Source organism: Serinus canaria, chromosome Z, assembly GCF_022539315.1.
Source record: "Serinus canaria isolate serCan28SL12 chromosome Z, serCan2020, whole genome shotgun sequence".
NCBI lineage: Eukaryota > Metazoa > Chordata > Aves > Passeriformes > Fringillidae > Serinus > Serinus canaria.
Window position 1 is genome coordinate 52,193,165 of NC_066343.1, and position 13,392 is coordinate 52,206,556.

The following is a 13,392-nucleotide window of genomic DNA, read 5'->3' on the forward strand; positions in this document are numbered from 1 at the left end:
GGAGAACAACTATGTAACTTTTGCGGGATGCCGGGCATGGGCATTGAATTAATGTTTATCTTGGGGCAACTACATGAACTCAACCTCCACATTAGTTCAGGTGGCAAGCAGGAAATACTAAAACTAAAAAATGGAAATACACAGAAAACAATATTTCTTCTGGGTTGCTGTTACTAACCATCTGTAGCTTAAGATCTAGAGGACATGTAATGTTTTCTACATGTATCCCAATACTTGCTTGCAATTGTTTAAGCTTTGAAGAACCTGGAGTTGGTGATATTTATCACGTCTTGTTACTGTAAGGTATTGATTTAGACAGACACTAATGATTTTTTTCTTATTTCAGGATTTGCTTCAGATGCAGTATGAAGGTGTGGCTGTAATGAAAATGTTTGATAAGGCTAAAGTGAATGTGAATTTGCTCATATTCTTGTTGAATAAGAAGTTCTATGGAAAATGAGTACTTTCAGATATCATGGACTTCATCAATCAGTGGGGAGTCTATTCAGTATTTTTTTGCTTATAAACATTTGAAGTTTGTCGTTGGATGCTTGTTAAGTTTTAAAAACACACACCCTAAAACACCAAATGTTCAGAAGAATGTACACAGTGCCTTTTCATCATTGATAACAAAACAGAAAACTAAGAAATCTATCCATTTAAGCAGCTCAAGATTTCATTGGTGTTGGTACTTTCGAATCAAAATATTCTTTATGACACACAGCTATTGTGTAGATTTTAAGGTAGGCAGAAATTGAATTTAGTTAAATATATAAACCTCTTCCTATTGAAACATTTTTTTAATTACCTCAGATATATAATATAGCTGATACTAGACTATAAGTATTTACCAAAAGAAAACCTAATTTGTTTTTAAGAGATAGTTTGAGCAGATACTTAGTTACATACTAGGCCTATTTTGTGGCAGTTGTCAATTGCAAAGCAAACTTATTGTGCAATTCAAAAAATTTTATAGGTAATTATAAAGGAACAATAACGACTTGCTTCACAAAAATATATTTTGCGATTCATTCCTACTAAATGCACTACTGCCTCGTGCAAAATGACATTTTCTACTTTCACAGCCTTTGGAGTGGTATTGGGGAAATCTGAATAGCGAACAGTTGTTCAGTTTGAAGTATTTGAATACCTAAATTGTGCCTGTCTGTCTTTTTTTTTTTTTTTTTTTTTGTAAGAAAATAAATGCAATAAAATCAGTATTTAGATTGGGTTTTTTAAATATTCTTTGGAGATTGTTTTATGTAAAATAAACATTACCTAATTAAACTGGCTTGGTCCCTAAATTTTATTTCAAGGAATTATTAAAGCTGCAGTCTAGATGGTAATTGAAAAAACTTCTTTCAGTGCATTTATAAAATTGCATGCAATTAAGCCTGACTGTCCCCAGTACACTTGAGGAAAGCTGCTCAGCAGTGAAGACTTCATGGCCTTTATGCTATTGAATGTGATGATGATTTTGCTTAGGAACTATCATTTATGCCTACAGAGAAAAAGTTTGTGCCATAGGCAATGTGGCCAATAGAAAATACTTCTTTCTCTCACTTTTCTTGTAACAAACACTTCAAAAGATGGAGAGTGAGACATTCTGGAATGAATTATAAAAGCAAATATTAAATAAGTAATAACTCTAGTAAGGGAATAGGACAGTGTCAAGTCTCTGGAAGATACATGGATTTCTCAGCTGATATACTAATTGATCTCTGGTGTTACACAAGCTGAAAAAATCATTACATTTGCCAGAGATATTAGTTTATGCATGACATTAAGTTTGAACACATGACTACTTTAAAACAGTTAATATCCCTAAATAAAAGATTAAAAAACTACTATGTGATTCCATTCTCCTTCTAGCTGGTTATGTATAAACCATTTTAATATGACATAAATGCTGTAATATTGATACCCTTACCCTTCACTTAAAACAGCTGGATAGAAAAGTGAAAATAGCACTTCACTTTTCCTTCCAAAGAAGAGAACAGAATTTTACTTGAATACTAATTAAATTCCCAATCTTTTGTTCCCCTTTTTATTTGCAACAGACTTGACTAATGGCTATATTTTTAACAAACTCTAGCTGAGCACTAAATCTACCACAGGTGTGATGTTGCTTCTAAAAACAGACTCTTGAGGTAATGTGTCAAAAGTCTGGAGTTGTGCTGGTGAGAGATGCCAGAGACCCACTGCTTTTATGGGAGTAACTCACTCCTGGATATGCAATTTTGTGTGATACACTTGACACATCTAGTACCTGCCTGGTTCTAATGCAAATAGCACATTCCTCAGTTCTGTCATGGAGCAGGCAAGCTTGGAAAAGCTTCTTTGGTTCCCACATAATGACAAGTATGAATGGTACAGTCTGTGTACCAGCCATTTCCTGGGCTTCCTGTTCCTCCTAGTACACATCAAAGAGTAATTTCCATTTAATTTCTTTGAACTCCTTTATAAGCTTTTTTCCTTAATTAGGAAGCTCCATTTAGGGCCTTGTCACTGAACAGTAAAATGAACCCTGCTGAACAGGACTGACCACAATGCTTTCTACCCCCACATAAGATGGATGGTAGTGTGAAGTACCACACAAATGAGCAAAGTGATCCTGTTATCACCCACCGCTGCTGACAGCTACTAACTACAACAAAAAAGAATGGCTTTTTAGAGACTACTGTAAGACAGAATCTGGGGACTTCAACATTAGACAGGACTTGCTGAAACCAGCTTCAGTCATGAAATGGTGGTGTGGAAAGACTTGCATGGCTGATTCAAAATCTGAGAAAAAAAGCCAGTACAACTGAACTGGGCCTATGCATCAGTTGTACCTACAGGAGAGAATGCATCTTTCTTTGCACAGCCTGCCTATCTCTCAACTTTACCTCCTTAACTGGTGGTAATGAAAAGAAATTATAATAGGCAATAGTCTTAGCCTGTTAACTCCAGTGCTTGCATTTTTCTATGACATGTCTTTAGAGTTGACTAAGAGTGCTTGGCAGCTAACTTAGTTTATTTTGGAACTTTTCCATTCTCAAGGGCCTCTGAAGATTCAAAACTACCCACAAAATTGCAGAACAACATGTCTCTGCTTAGGCCAGGCAGACAGGAACACCCACACAAGCACTAGATTTTTCTGTTTCGCTTTGCACTGGTCTGTGGACCTCCTTTAGCTGTCCAATTTTCTTTTAAAGAACACAGGAGTAAAACAGCAACCTTCATTCCCAGAAAATCCAAACACTGACAGCCACACGTGATTTTGTAACTAGATACACAACCCTCTACCTAGCTGACTGATTTCCCTGCTTGGGGTATGTTCTGTGCTCATCTTTCAGCAGTAACTACCCACCTCTGACATGCTACAGGGCAATCCGTGTATCAGTAGCAAGAACAATCTCCTTCCACAAACAGTAATGATGTAGCAGTCTCACTATATAGGTGCAGTCTTTTTTGGTAAACTCGGTGTGTTTAAAAGGAACGAAGTTTTGTTCTGTAACCTACCTCTACTAAAGAAAAAAAAAAAAAAAAACCAAGCAAAATTCTTAAAAGAAGTGCAAGAAGTAGAATTAAAAACGAAAGCTTTATAAGTCATGAAGTTTTTACCTCTGCTACAATAAGTTATCTTGAGAGGAAGGAACAAGTTGATTCACAAAACTGAAGGATACAAAACAAATTTGGTTTTCATATGCAGGCATAAAATTTAACAAACAAAACTTTTATTCACTTGCTGTATTTATAATAACTACATTACAAAGATGAAATGGAATAGCCCTATGACTGTTTCTTATGTCTGTGACTAAAATACTTCCTAGAGGTTCAATCTGAGTTTCTCTTCATATGTTTCAGAAACTCTGTAGTCTAATTTATTCCTCAAGCATTGACCCACTGGTTAAGACTTCTTGAAATGTAAGAAAAATACTGGCAATATGTGGTTTTTTGAGAACGTGAGTAATTTTTACAATTTTAGTTTAGTTCTGTTTTGGGTTTAGAAAGTTGGAAGAGCAACCTTTGTGTGTGTTTATAGAACTGTGAGACCATAGAAATGACCAAGAATAGCTTCACTTTCTCTTCCCAGATGAAATAATCACCTCTTATTACATTCTAAACAGATTAATAGTTCAATTAAGTATAAGGCATTTTTTTCTAGGTTTCCTAGAGCATGTGGGATGCTAGAGCTGTAGGAAGGCTGGCCAGCTGTAAAACTTTAATTTATTTCTTTCTCTATACAAACAGAGTCAGCTTCAACCATGCTATGTAACTAGTGCTAGCACTGTGAGAGCACCATAGAGACACAGAGCTTACTGGAAACCAGTACTAATGATTAGGGAAATTTGTTTTCCATGTTTTTGGGGTTTTTTTTCTCCATTAAGAACAAAGGTCGGTGCTTCTGCAGTAATAAAGGTACTTCATACATATAAGCAAGTTCAAATCAGTGTTCCCCTCCTTCCCATTTTTGTCTGTACTGCTGTAAACAGAAGGGTAAACAGTTGAGGCATGGATAGCACACCCTAGCAAGACAGTGTCCACTTTAAAGCTTCTGTCTGTTTCATAGCTTAATAAATACAAAACACTTAAACATCAGTGGGATGTTTTTTAAGCAAAGCTTCTAAGTAATAGCTGCAAAATTGCCAAAATATTTTCCTATACAACCTTCAGGTAGGTTTTGCTTCATCCACCTTTTGATTCGCGAGCATCTCTAAAGGAGTGCAGAGGTTTTCCGAAGTTTGTCCATGGCTCATGCCACTGGACTGGGGAGTGGCACCACTTTCTCGGGGATTTTGGTACAGCGGACAGGGCTGCAGAGCCGGGCAATTAATCACTTTTGGGTTGCCCTGCGTTTGCAGAGCAGTTTACTGAACACATGCAATACAAGCAAGCTTGGACGTCATCTCCTTTATACGAAGTAGATCAACTGTAAGGGGCTTTTCTGAACCAGCGTGATCTTTCAGCTGTGAGTAATGCAGGCATTTCATGTGGCCTTGGAACTGCTCCCGTGAGGCATTCGGACTGCAAATCTGGCAAACTTAGCTTAGAATAATTCCTTGAACATAACCCTTTGTTCCGGCGCTCCCGACCTCTCATCCCGCCCGAGCCCGCCACCGCTTCCCGTGTCCCAGCTGGGCGCGGGGGCTCCGCCGGCTCTCGGCGTCCCGCGGGGCCGCGGCCGCTGCCCCTGCGCCTTCTCCTCCCCTTCCTTCCCCTCTCTCCCTCCCCTCCCCTCCCGCGCCGCCGAGCCCCGGCGCGCAGCCCCCTCCCTGCGGCAGGAGGGAGTCCCGGTGCGGCTCTTCGCCAGCCCCAGCCTTCGGTGGGCTGCCTTCGCCAGCCCCGCGCCGCCCGGACGGACGGACGGACGCACGGAGTGCGGGGAGGAAGGCGCGGCCATGCGGGCGCGGGCGCTGCTGAGCGCCCTGGCGCTGCTGTGCTGCCCGCCGCCCCGGCCAGGTGGGTCCGCGGGAGGCGGGGGCCGGGCTCGGGGCCTGGCGGCCGGCGTGTTCCGACGGCGCGGGAAGGAACAGAAAGCGTCCGAGCGCACAGCACCGTATGCCCGCACGTAGCCGGGCCGTGGGGTCCCGCTTGGGAGTTTAGTGCGAGCTCGGGCCGAGTTTTCTTCGGCTCTTTGTGATCGTAGCAGCAGCGAGGAGAGGCTGCTCTTGGTGGTGAAGGACGGCTGGGGGTGACGGCGTAGCTAAGGAGGGCGGCAGGCAGTGGCAGGTGGTGGTGGAACGGACCAGATCGGCGAAACCTTGCTGCTGGATTCACTTAATCTTTCATTAACAGCGTAAGAAGAGAGCGTGCCAGCTGAATTTCTAGGCGGTTCAAACTTCGGAAGATCTGCCGGCACAAAACAGATCAGAATATGCACCCCAAGTAGATAGATGAGGTCCGTAGTTATTTCATGGTTATTCACTAATAGCAACATCAGTACCCTAACTGGTGAGCCTATGGATCCTTCCCGATGAGAGCTTGTTAGACGATGGAGATGCTTAGGTAAGGAAGGTGACAGAAGACATCCACGCTTGTAACCTCACACATGTTGTGGCAGAGGTACAGCACTACAAAGGACTGTGCATTGAGAGATTAGCACAGGGTTTTTGCTATTATTATTTTGCTTGATTCAGTTTAAGATTCCTTTCAGTCAGCTAGTGGTGTTAGTGCTTCTATAGAAATAACTTAGTCCCACGAGATGGCCTGCAGTAAAGGCTCAGGTCCTACATCCATAAAAGGGCTGATTAGATGAGCAGCTAAGAAAAAATTTCAGAGCATTACAAACTTTGACTACTGAGCTAAACTGAAAGGGGATAGATGTAGTGTTTGTAACTGCTGGGAGGGAAGTGTCAGAGCGGGCAAATAATTTTTGCTATACAACTTTTTGCACAAGGACAAGTGGGAAGGAAGCTGTCAAAATCATGTTCATATGGGAAGTCTAAGGAAAATATCTTTTTAAGAAATGGGGGTGCTGGTGTGAAAAACAAACTGTACATGTTAATGCTAGACAAAAATGTCACGGTTGGTGATATTCTTCCAGTTACTTCATGCACAACAGAACTAACAACAACCGATCATCTAAATGTCTTCTGCTCTTCTTGTACTCATTCCCATTGTAATAATATAATTTCCCCACTGTCCTAGAGAACCTGTTTTTACCACAATGTACTTCATTCCTGTTGCCCATGCACTGTTGTATCCTGAGATCTGCTCTGGCCTTGACCTGCAGGTTCTCTCCCGCTTTTCCCGCATCCTTTGCTGTGCATAGTTACCACATCTCTGACCTGCACTGTTCCTTTGGGAAGGTGAAAAAGCACTAGTTTGGCAGTAGGTTGGTGTTAAGTGCCTACAAACTATCTGACCAGTGCTGTTGAGGTGCCTAAGGTCTGGACTTCCCTGCTTTAGGACATTGCTAGCAAAATAGATTATATTGGTTGAAGCCAGCATATGTGGTTAAAGAGATGAGAAAGGAGAGCAAAATGGAGCAGACACCCAGTTGCAAGAAAAAAACAGTTCAAGTAAATGTGTTCAGATTGATACTACATCAGTTGTGTAATCTAATAATGAATTCTGTATAAATGGAGATGTGAACTCATAAACAATTTAGTTTTATTTTTATAAAAGCAAATAACTGTCATCACTCTTACAAGATAGTGTCTTATTTTGTTATTAATGTGTCTGGTGTGCATTTCACAGTCTGCCTTCACATGCCTAATTTATGGGATACTGAGTAATTTAGATTCTAGATGCTTATCACTTGGGGTTATACAAAGGGGAAATAAAAGAAACCTATTTGTTATAAGCTGGTATGCAGCTGTCACCAGTAATGCCCATAAATCAGTATTATTTGTTGTCCAGCAGCACATAGGGAACATATTTAATTGGTTTGTGTAGGAGCCTATTCTCTAGTCTCTCACATCACAGAGACATCCCTTGGGATGTGAAGTCTGCTGGTTTATAACATCCTGTCCATACTCATGGGCCTATAGAAACATTTTTCAGGTTTCTTCTGGAACTTAAGATTGGTCAAAGCTGTTGTATTTTCTTTCACAGATTGGGATGCAGAGTAGTCCCTTGCATATGAAAACAGACATGAAAAGAAATTACGAAATATTTCTGTATTTTAAAAAAATGTCAGGGTAAGCAGCATAAGTGTATACTGATTGTGAGATGAACAATATGTAATCATTTATAGAAAATAGCACATTGTGGAGTGTTAGAATTAAACAATCACAAACTTGCTGAGCTTTCTACATAATTCCTCTATGTCCTTGTTGGAGAACTGAAAAAAACACAGGGAATAAAAGAAGACTTTGGGCAACCTGAGTGTCATACTGATTCTATGTAATTTTTGCCTTTCAAAGTACTTGTTGGAGGCAAAGAAAAGACTCTGCTTATCATTCAGTGTCCTGAGTACACACACGTGAAGGATAAAACCTTCTGTTTTATCCTTCTGTTTATTTGTTCATAGTTTACTAATCTTGGTCTTTCATACCTTTTTAAATTTTATAGATACTTTGATAGAGCGGTTCATTCTCACTGCTGATATGACAGAGTTCCTATTTGTTATAAAAATAGAAGTCAACCAAGCTTGACTTCTTCCAAAAGGACTGGATGGCAGCCTAGAAAAATAAGATGACCTTCTGAACATTTGTAATCATTATACAAGCTTTACTTGTGTTTTTCTAACAAATTTTTTTGAATTATTAAAAATAAATAGTCTTTAGTGAAATATGTTTTAGACAAATTACATCTATAGCTTGAAAACAGCTAGAAAGAATAATTTCACAGATTCTGGTGTAGTTGTAGCTATCAGTAGTTTCAAAACATTTTCTGTAGAGCTACTGTATATTGGCAGTCTTGTACTAACCCAATTGAAAGGTAATGCCTCTTTCCTGTTCTGGCCTTTTTGTTTGCTATGAAGGCTCATTACAATCTTTTGGAATAATATGACATTATTTCATCCTGTTCCCTTCTGTGAATAAATCTCTATCTTCAGCTTTTTCATGTAAACACTGACACAAAAGGAATACATAACCTCAGGGCAGTATCTGTCTGCCTTTCTCTTTGAGAAAGTGTGGAGTGCATATTGTGTCTTGTAGAACTGATACATGGCTGTCAAGCTTTCAAATTAAATTTAGTTTCATCAAGTTTAAGTCACCATTCTTTTTATTATCAAGTGGCACCAAAATAGCAAGTGTGATGCCTCATTACATTTTTCCACAAAGCTGGCTTGCAAGTAGTGCCTCATGTTATCTAAGTTCAAAATGGGGACATGGATGGAGTACAGGAGTCAGCGTGGAGGTGATGTTGACAGAATGAAGGTTGAGTTCAACTCTGAACTTAGAAAGCTTCTGCTTATACAAAGAACACATAGTTTTCACCAAATTATTCCAGATAATTTTAATTAAACTTGAATTATTTATAATTTTTTTTTTGTTCTGATTTATTGTAATAGGATTGTATTTTTAGAAAATTTCTGTAATAGAGTAAGAGTGACTCTAAATCCCTTCATCTAATAAACTTGTAAACAAGATGTCTCCAAGAATTCAGGATATAATTAACATTATTAGCAATGTTCAGTTAACTATAAGCAATAGCAAAGACAATGGCTGGTAGTCAGTGAAAGTTACTTGTCCCAGTCATAGCATTTTTTTCTTGTAGCATATTTTTATACTGTTTTCAGGAGTTAGTAATGAGAAGTGGGTCAGGTTATCACCCAGAGCATCCACACTAAGAGACTAAACCTCAGTCATTAAGGGTCAGTGACTGATTAAGTTGGTTTGCTAGTTCTCAAAAGTGTGAAACTGCAGCACAGCTCAGGTCCTTCAAAGTTGAGGGATACTGGGATGAGATAGGTGCTGGTGTCTCAGTTACCATGTCATGCAGCGGTCATCTTGGCAACACAGTTCCTAACTCCAGGCTTTACTCTCTCTCTTCAGGTCTGTTTATATCTTGTGTTCCCAAAAACATGAATTCCTCACATGGAACCGTGTCACCTCTTTGGTTCTCCACACTGTTCTACAGTGGTGGAGAAAGCAAGATGGACGTGTCAACCTATGGGGCACTAAAATTATCATTGTCTTCTCTTTCAATAGTTTTCTGGTTTGAAAATAAATACTCATAGAATTAAAAGTCTTAAATTCATTAAACTTGTGTGTACTGGAGATACAATAGGTACAGTTCACAGATTTTTCCTCACTTTTACTGATATCTTTACCATGGAGACAAGCTTCCAAGTGTAAGAAATCTGGAGGGGGGGAGGACATTAATTCAAGTATAGTTATAATGCTCCCCAAAAGAGATGAAGACCAGTGGTGTAATTTGTGACATTTTTCTATTGCAATTGTCATTAAATATAGAAAATCTCTTAACTCTTTGATGTCAGCCACAGGCTGAAGTTAGAGGTGTCATACAACAGGACTTGTGCTGAAGCTTAGCTGCAAAGCTAGGAGCTGGCTCTTTGAGCCATTCAACTGCTTGGACTAAATTTATAAAGTGTTAAAGATTGAAGCTCTATAGTTGTTCATGTTCTTTTTAAAAAGACAGAATAGAGCCTTGTATAAATGTGTTCAGTGCCCTTCTGTGCAATCACCAAACCTCACATACTTCTGAATTTCTGCTTCAAACTACATCATTCCTACTACAGCCTCTGTAACAAGCTCCCAGCGTCTTTTTTTCTGACCGGCAGAGGTTGCAATCTAGTCACTTTGCATATGAAAACTGTTCTCTCCAACACTTCTCTTTTGTCTCTCTGCCCCTAGAATGCTGCTGTGACACAGCATGGTACATAAAGAACAGCCACTCTAAATACAATCACCAAATTGCCTTACCAGTCCTCTGATCTCCCCCCCACATTCAAGCTTGAATTTCACAGAAATCCATGCCGGGTAGGGCCCTTCTGTCACTGCCTGTGCACAAAGGGAGGTAACTGGCTGCTTAAAGCTGCAGCCGTTTTCCTCTTTGCCATCTGCTTCCTTCAGATGTTTTGGTTAAAAAAATTGGTTTTAATTACTATAGAACAAATAATTGCTTCTAACAAGCAGCGTCTTACAGTGAATCATGTACTTTCAGCTCACAGATCTGAGCTAAGACACCCTCATTTTTGTTTTAATTATCAAAGATCCAACAAAGGATCAATTGCACAGGCAAACAGGTGATGGGTTACTTGAGTAGCTGCAACTTTCTCCCTTCTGTCTACCCAGAGTACACTTAAATTATTCTATGCCAAAGCAGATTAAGCCAAAACTGAAAATTGCAGTCTTAGAAAATATTTCTCTATACAAAGAACTTTGCTGAAATAATGCCTAAATAGTTCTTTTGATTGGTTGTTTTTTTCTTTTTTTACATAAATAACCCTCTGCCACACAGTTAATGCTTTATCACACTGATTTCCTGGCTTATTGCATTCAAAAAGCAGAGATAGCCTGTCATGACTTAGCTACGAAAGCATGCTGCTGAAGACCTTGCTGTAGAGGGAACTGTGGGTTTCAGAAGTGCCCTGGGGGTATGGCAGACACATGCTGTCCTGCACACTGTGGGTTAGGAAAAGTAGAACTCAGGAAATGTTTCAGCCACAATCTGTGGCTACCCATCTCTTACAAGCAAAAGGTTGATCCACATCTACCTTGAAAACTGTTCTGCCATCTCTCTTGATGGGGGACTTCGAGTTGAGTAAGAGTCTCCAGAGCATGCAGAAATATTTCAAAACCATGATGCTTTAATTGCACTTTTACTTTTTGTGATTTTGGTGACGAGTATTTCTAGTACTTCTAGTGGGAATTTATGTATGAGTACTTATGCCAGCCTCTCATTTCTTACAAAGTGTGTGAAGGGTCTGGCCAAGACTATTCAAGGCTGGCTGATTCCCTGTTGTGTTTAAGTTGCCCAAGGAGAGCACAGATTAGATTGGGTCCTTAAGCATAGCTAGAATCACTACTAATAAAACTTTTCAAGCTAAGAGATGGGAGACAAAGAAGGACATCTTACTAAATTTGTATTAAAATAAAATGCCTGTGCTTTGAATCAGTAATTAACCTTATTATTTTGTTTACCTAATGTAATCTTAACTTTCCTTCTTGACAGATGTTTTCACTTCCCCATACTATCTAAATATTGACTTATTAATCTTAATACTTTTTACTTTTCAGGCTTTCCAAATAACAGCAGCATACCACACATCAGAAGTTTTTCCATTCGTTTTTCTTCCAGTCCGGAGGCTGATCTTATTCCTGTTGACGGTGATACTGAAAATGACTTGGAAGTTGGATCAGGAGCCACCAATCAGACTGCATCATTCCTACCCGAACGACGAATGATGTCAGTTCAAACAGCAAGATACCTCACTAGTCCGTGGCTGACTCGTTTTGTTCCTTCAGTTTACACCCTAGTGCTTGTGCTGAGCCTCCCTCTGAACATTACAGCCATACTCGTGTTTCTGAAAAAGATGAAAATCGAAAAGCCAGCTGTAATATACATGCTGAATTTGGCCCTTGCAGATATTCTCTTTGTAAGTGTGCTTCCCTTTAAGATTGTTTACCACTTTTCTGGAAATGACTGGGTTTTTGGGCCTCAGATGTGCCGTTTCATCACTGCTGCCTTCTTCTGCAACATGTACTGCTCAATAATGCTTATGACGAGCATAAGCGTCGATCGCTTCCTAGCAGTGGTGTACCCCATGCAGTCCCTGGGGTGGCGTACACTAACTCGTGCCTCACTGGTTTGTTTCATCATATGGCTTGTAGCAATAACCGGGGTTATACCTTTTCTCCTACGAGAGCAAACAATGGAAATACCCAGGTTAAATATAACTACGTGCCACGATGTGCTGAGAGAATCCGAACTTCACGGCTATTACCTCCACTTCTTCTCTGTCTTCTCTTCTGTGTTTTTCATAGTGCCATTTATAATTTCTACTGTCTGTTATGTGTGTATCATTCGCTGTCTCAGTTCTTCCACCATTGTTGCAAAGCAAAATAAGAAGACACGTGCCTTGCTCTTGTGTGTGGCTGTTTTTTTTGTTTTTGTTATTTGCTTTGGACCAACAAATGTTCTCCTCTTAATTCATTATATCCATTTTTCATATGACAACAGCTTAGAGTATCTCTACTTTGCCTATCTACTCTGTGTTTCTATCAGCAGCATTAGCTGCTGCATTGACCCCTTTATTTATTACTATGCTTCTTCTCAGTATCAGAAACAATTTTTCAGTCTCTTCAATTGTAAAAAGACTTTTGATTCTAACATTAGTAACAGCAGTGGCCAGTTGATGTCTACCACTAGTACTAGAAGGGCTACGTTGACTACTAATATGAATAACAGTGTCTACAGGAAACTACTAGCAATGCATTGAGATAACCTGTCTTCAAATAGTTTAATTTTTACACAGTTACAGACAAAAAAAGGACTGTTATATCCAAGAAATGCAAAGCCTTAAACAAGTTATTGTATGATACATAGTTTTATGGATCCAATATAGTAATACAGAACTCAAATTAAAACTCTGTATGTGTGTGTGCATATATATATATATATATATATATATATATATATATATATATATATATAAAGATGTATGGTATATGTAAATATGTTAATGTAGAGGGGAAAAATAATTTCTTAATAATAGTTGTTGAGTGTTTTTCAAATAAACTTTTTTCAGACAAATCCTTTGCATTGTTCAGTTTATTGTAGAAATCCCAGTTTAGTATTCTGAACCATACCTATCAGGTTGAATAAATTATTATATATGGAATAACTCTATCCATCCAGTTGTTCCTGCAAAAAGTGAAAATACCTTTCCAAGTTTTTTTTTTCTTCTCCTATATGTCATTATTTCTAGAATTATCTATTAACTGACTTTCTTAGTATTATTTTATATCTCTGGACACTGAAATTGTTCAT

General features: G+C 39.1%; 2 protein-coding genes across 9 annotated transcripts in view; both read left to right on the top strand.

The window, feature by feature from the left end:
- The window catches only part of IQGAP2 (IQ motif containing GTPase activating protein 2), a 123,698-nt gene extending 122,467 nt beyond the window's left edge, over positions 1-1,231 (top strand). For all 6 annotated transcript variants that reach the window (XM_050986618.1, XM_050986620.1, XM_050986621.1 and 3 more), the window contains one exon: positions 347-1,231. In XM_050986618.1, the coding sequence (XP_050842575.1) occupies positions 347-460 (114 nt within the window). In that variant the 3' untranslated portion in view covers positions 461-1,231. The remainder of the gene's footprint in view (positions 1-346) is intronic.
- A 3,172-nt stretch (positions 1,232-4,403) lies between these two features.
- On the top strand, positions 4,404-13,078 carry F2R (coagulation factor II thrombin receptor). 3 transcript variants are annotated; one of them, XM_050987253.1, is made up of 2 exons: positions 4,404-4,954; positions 11,640-13,064. In XM_050987253.1, the coding sequence occupies exon 2, from the start codon at positions 11,804-11,806 to the stop codon at positions 12,839-12,841; it is 1,038 nt and encodes a 345-aa protein (XP_050843210.1). In that variant the 5' UTR covers positions 4,404-4,954; positions 11,640-11,803; the 3' UTR covers positions 12,842-13,064. The 3 variants fall into 3 exon arrangements, with proteins under 3 accessions (XP_050843210.1, XP_030093442.1, XP_050843211.1); XM_030237582.2 differs by lacking the exon at positions 4,404-4,954 and adding an exon at positions 5,237-5,445 and having other exon boundaries at positions 11,640-13,078; XM_050987254.1 differs by lacking the exon at positions 4,404-4,954 and adding an exon at positions 5,471-5,884.
- Positions 13,079-13,392: the final 314 nt, after the last annotated feature.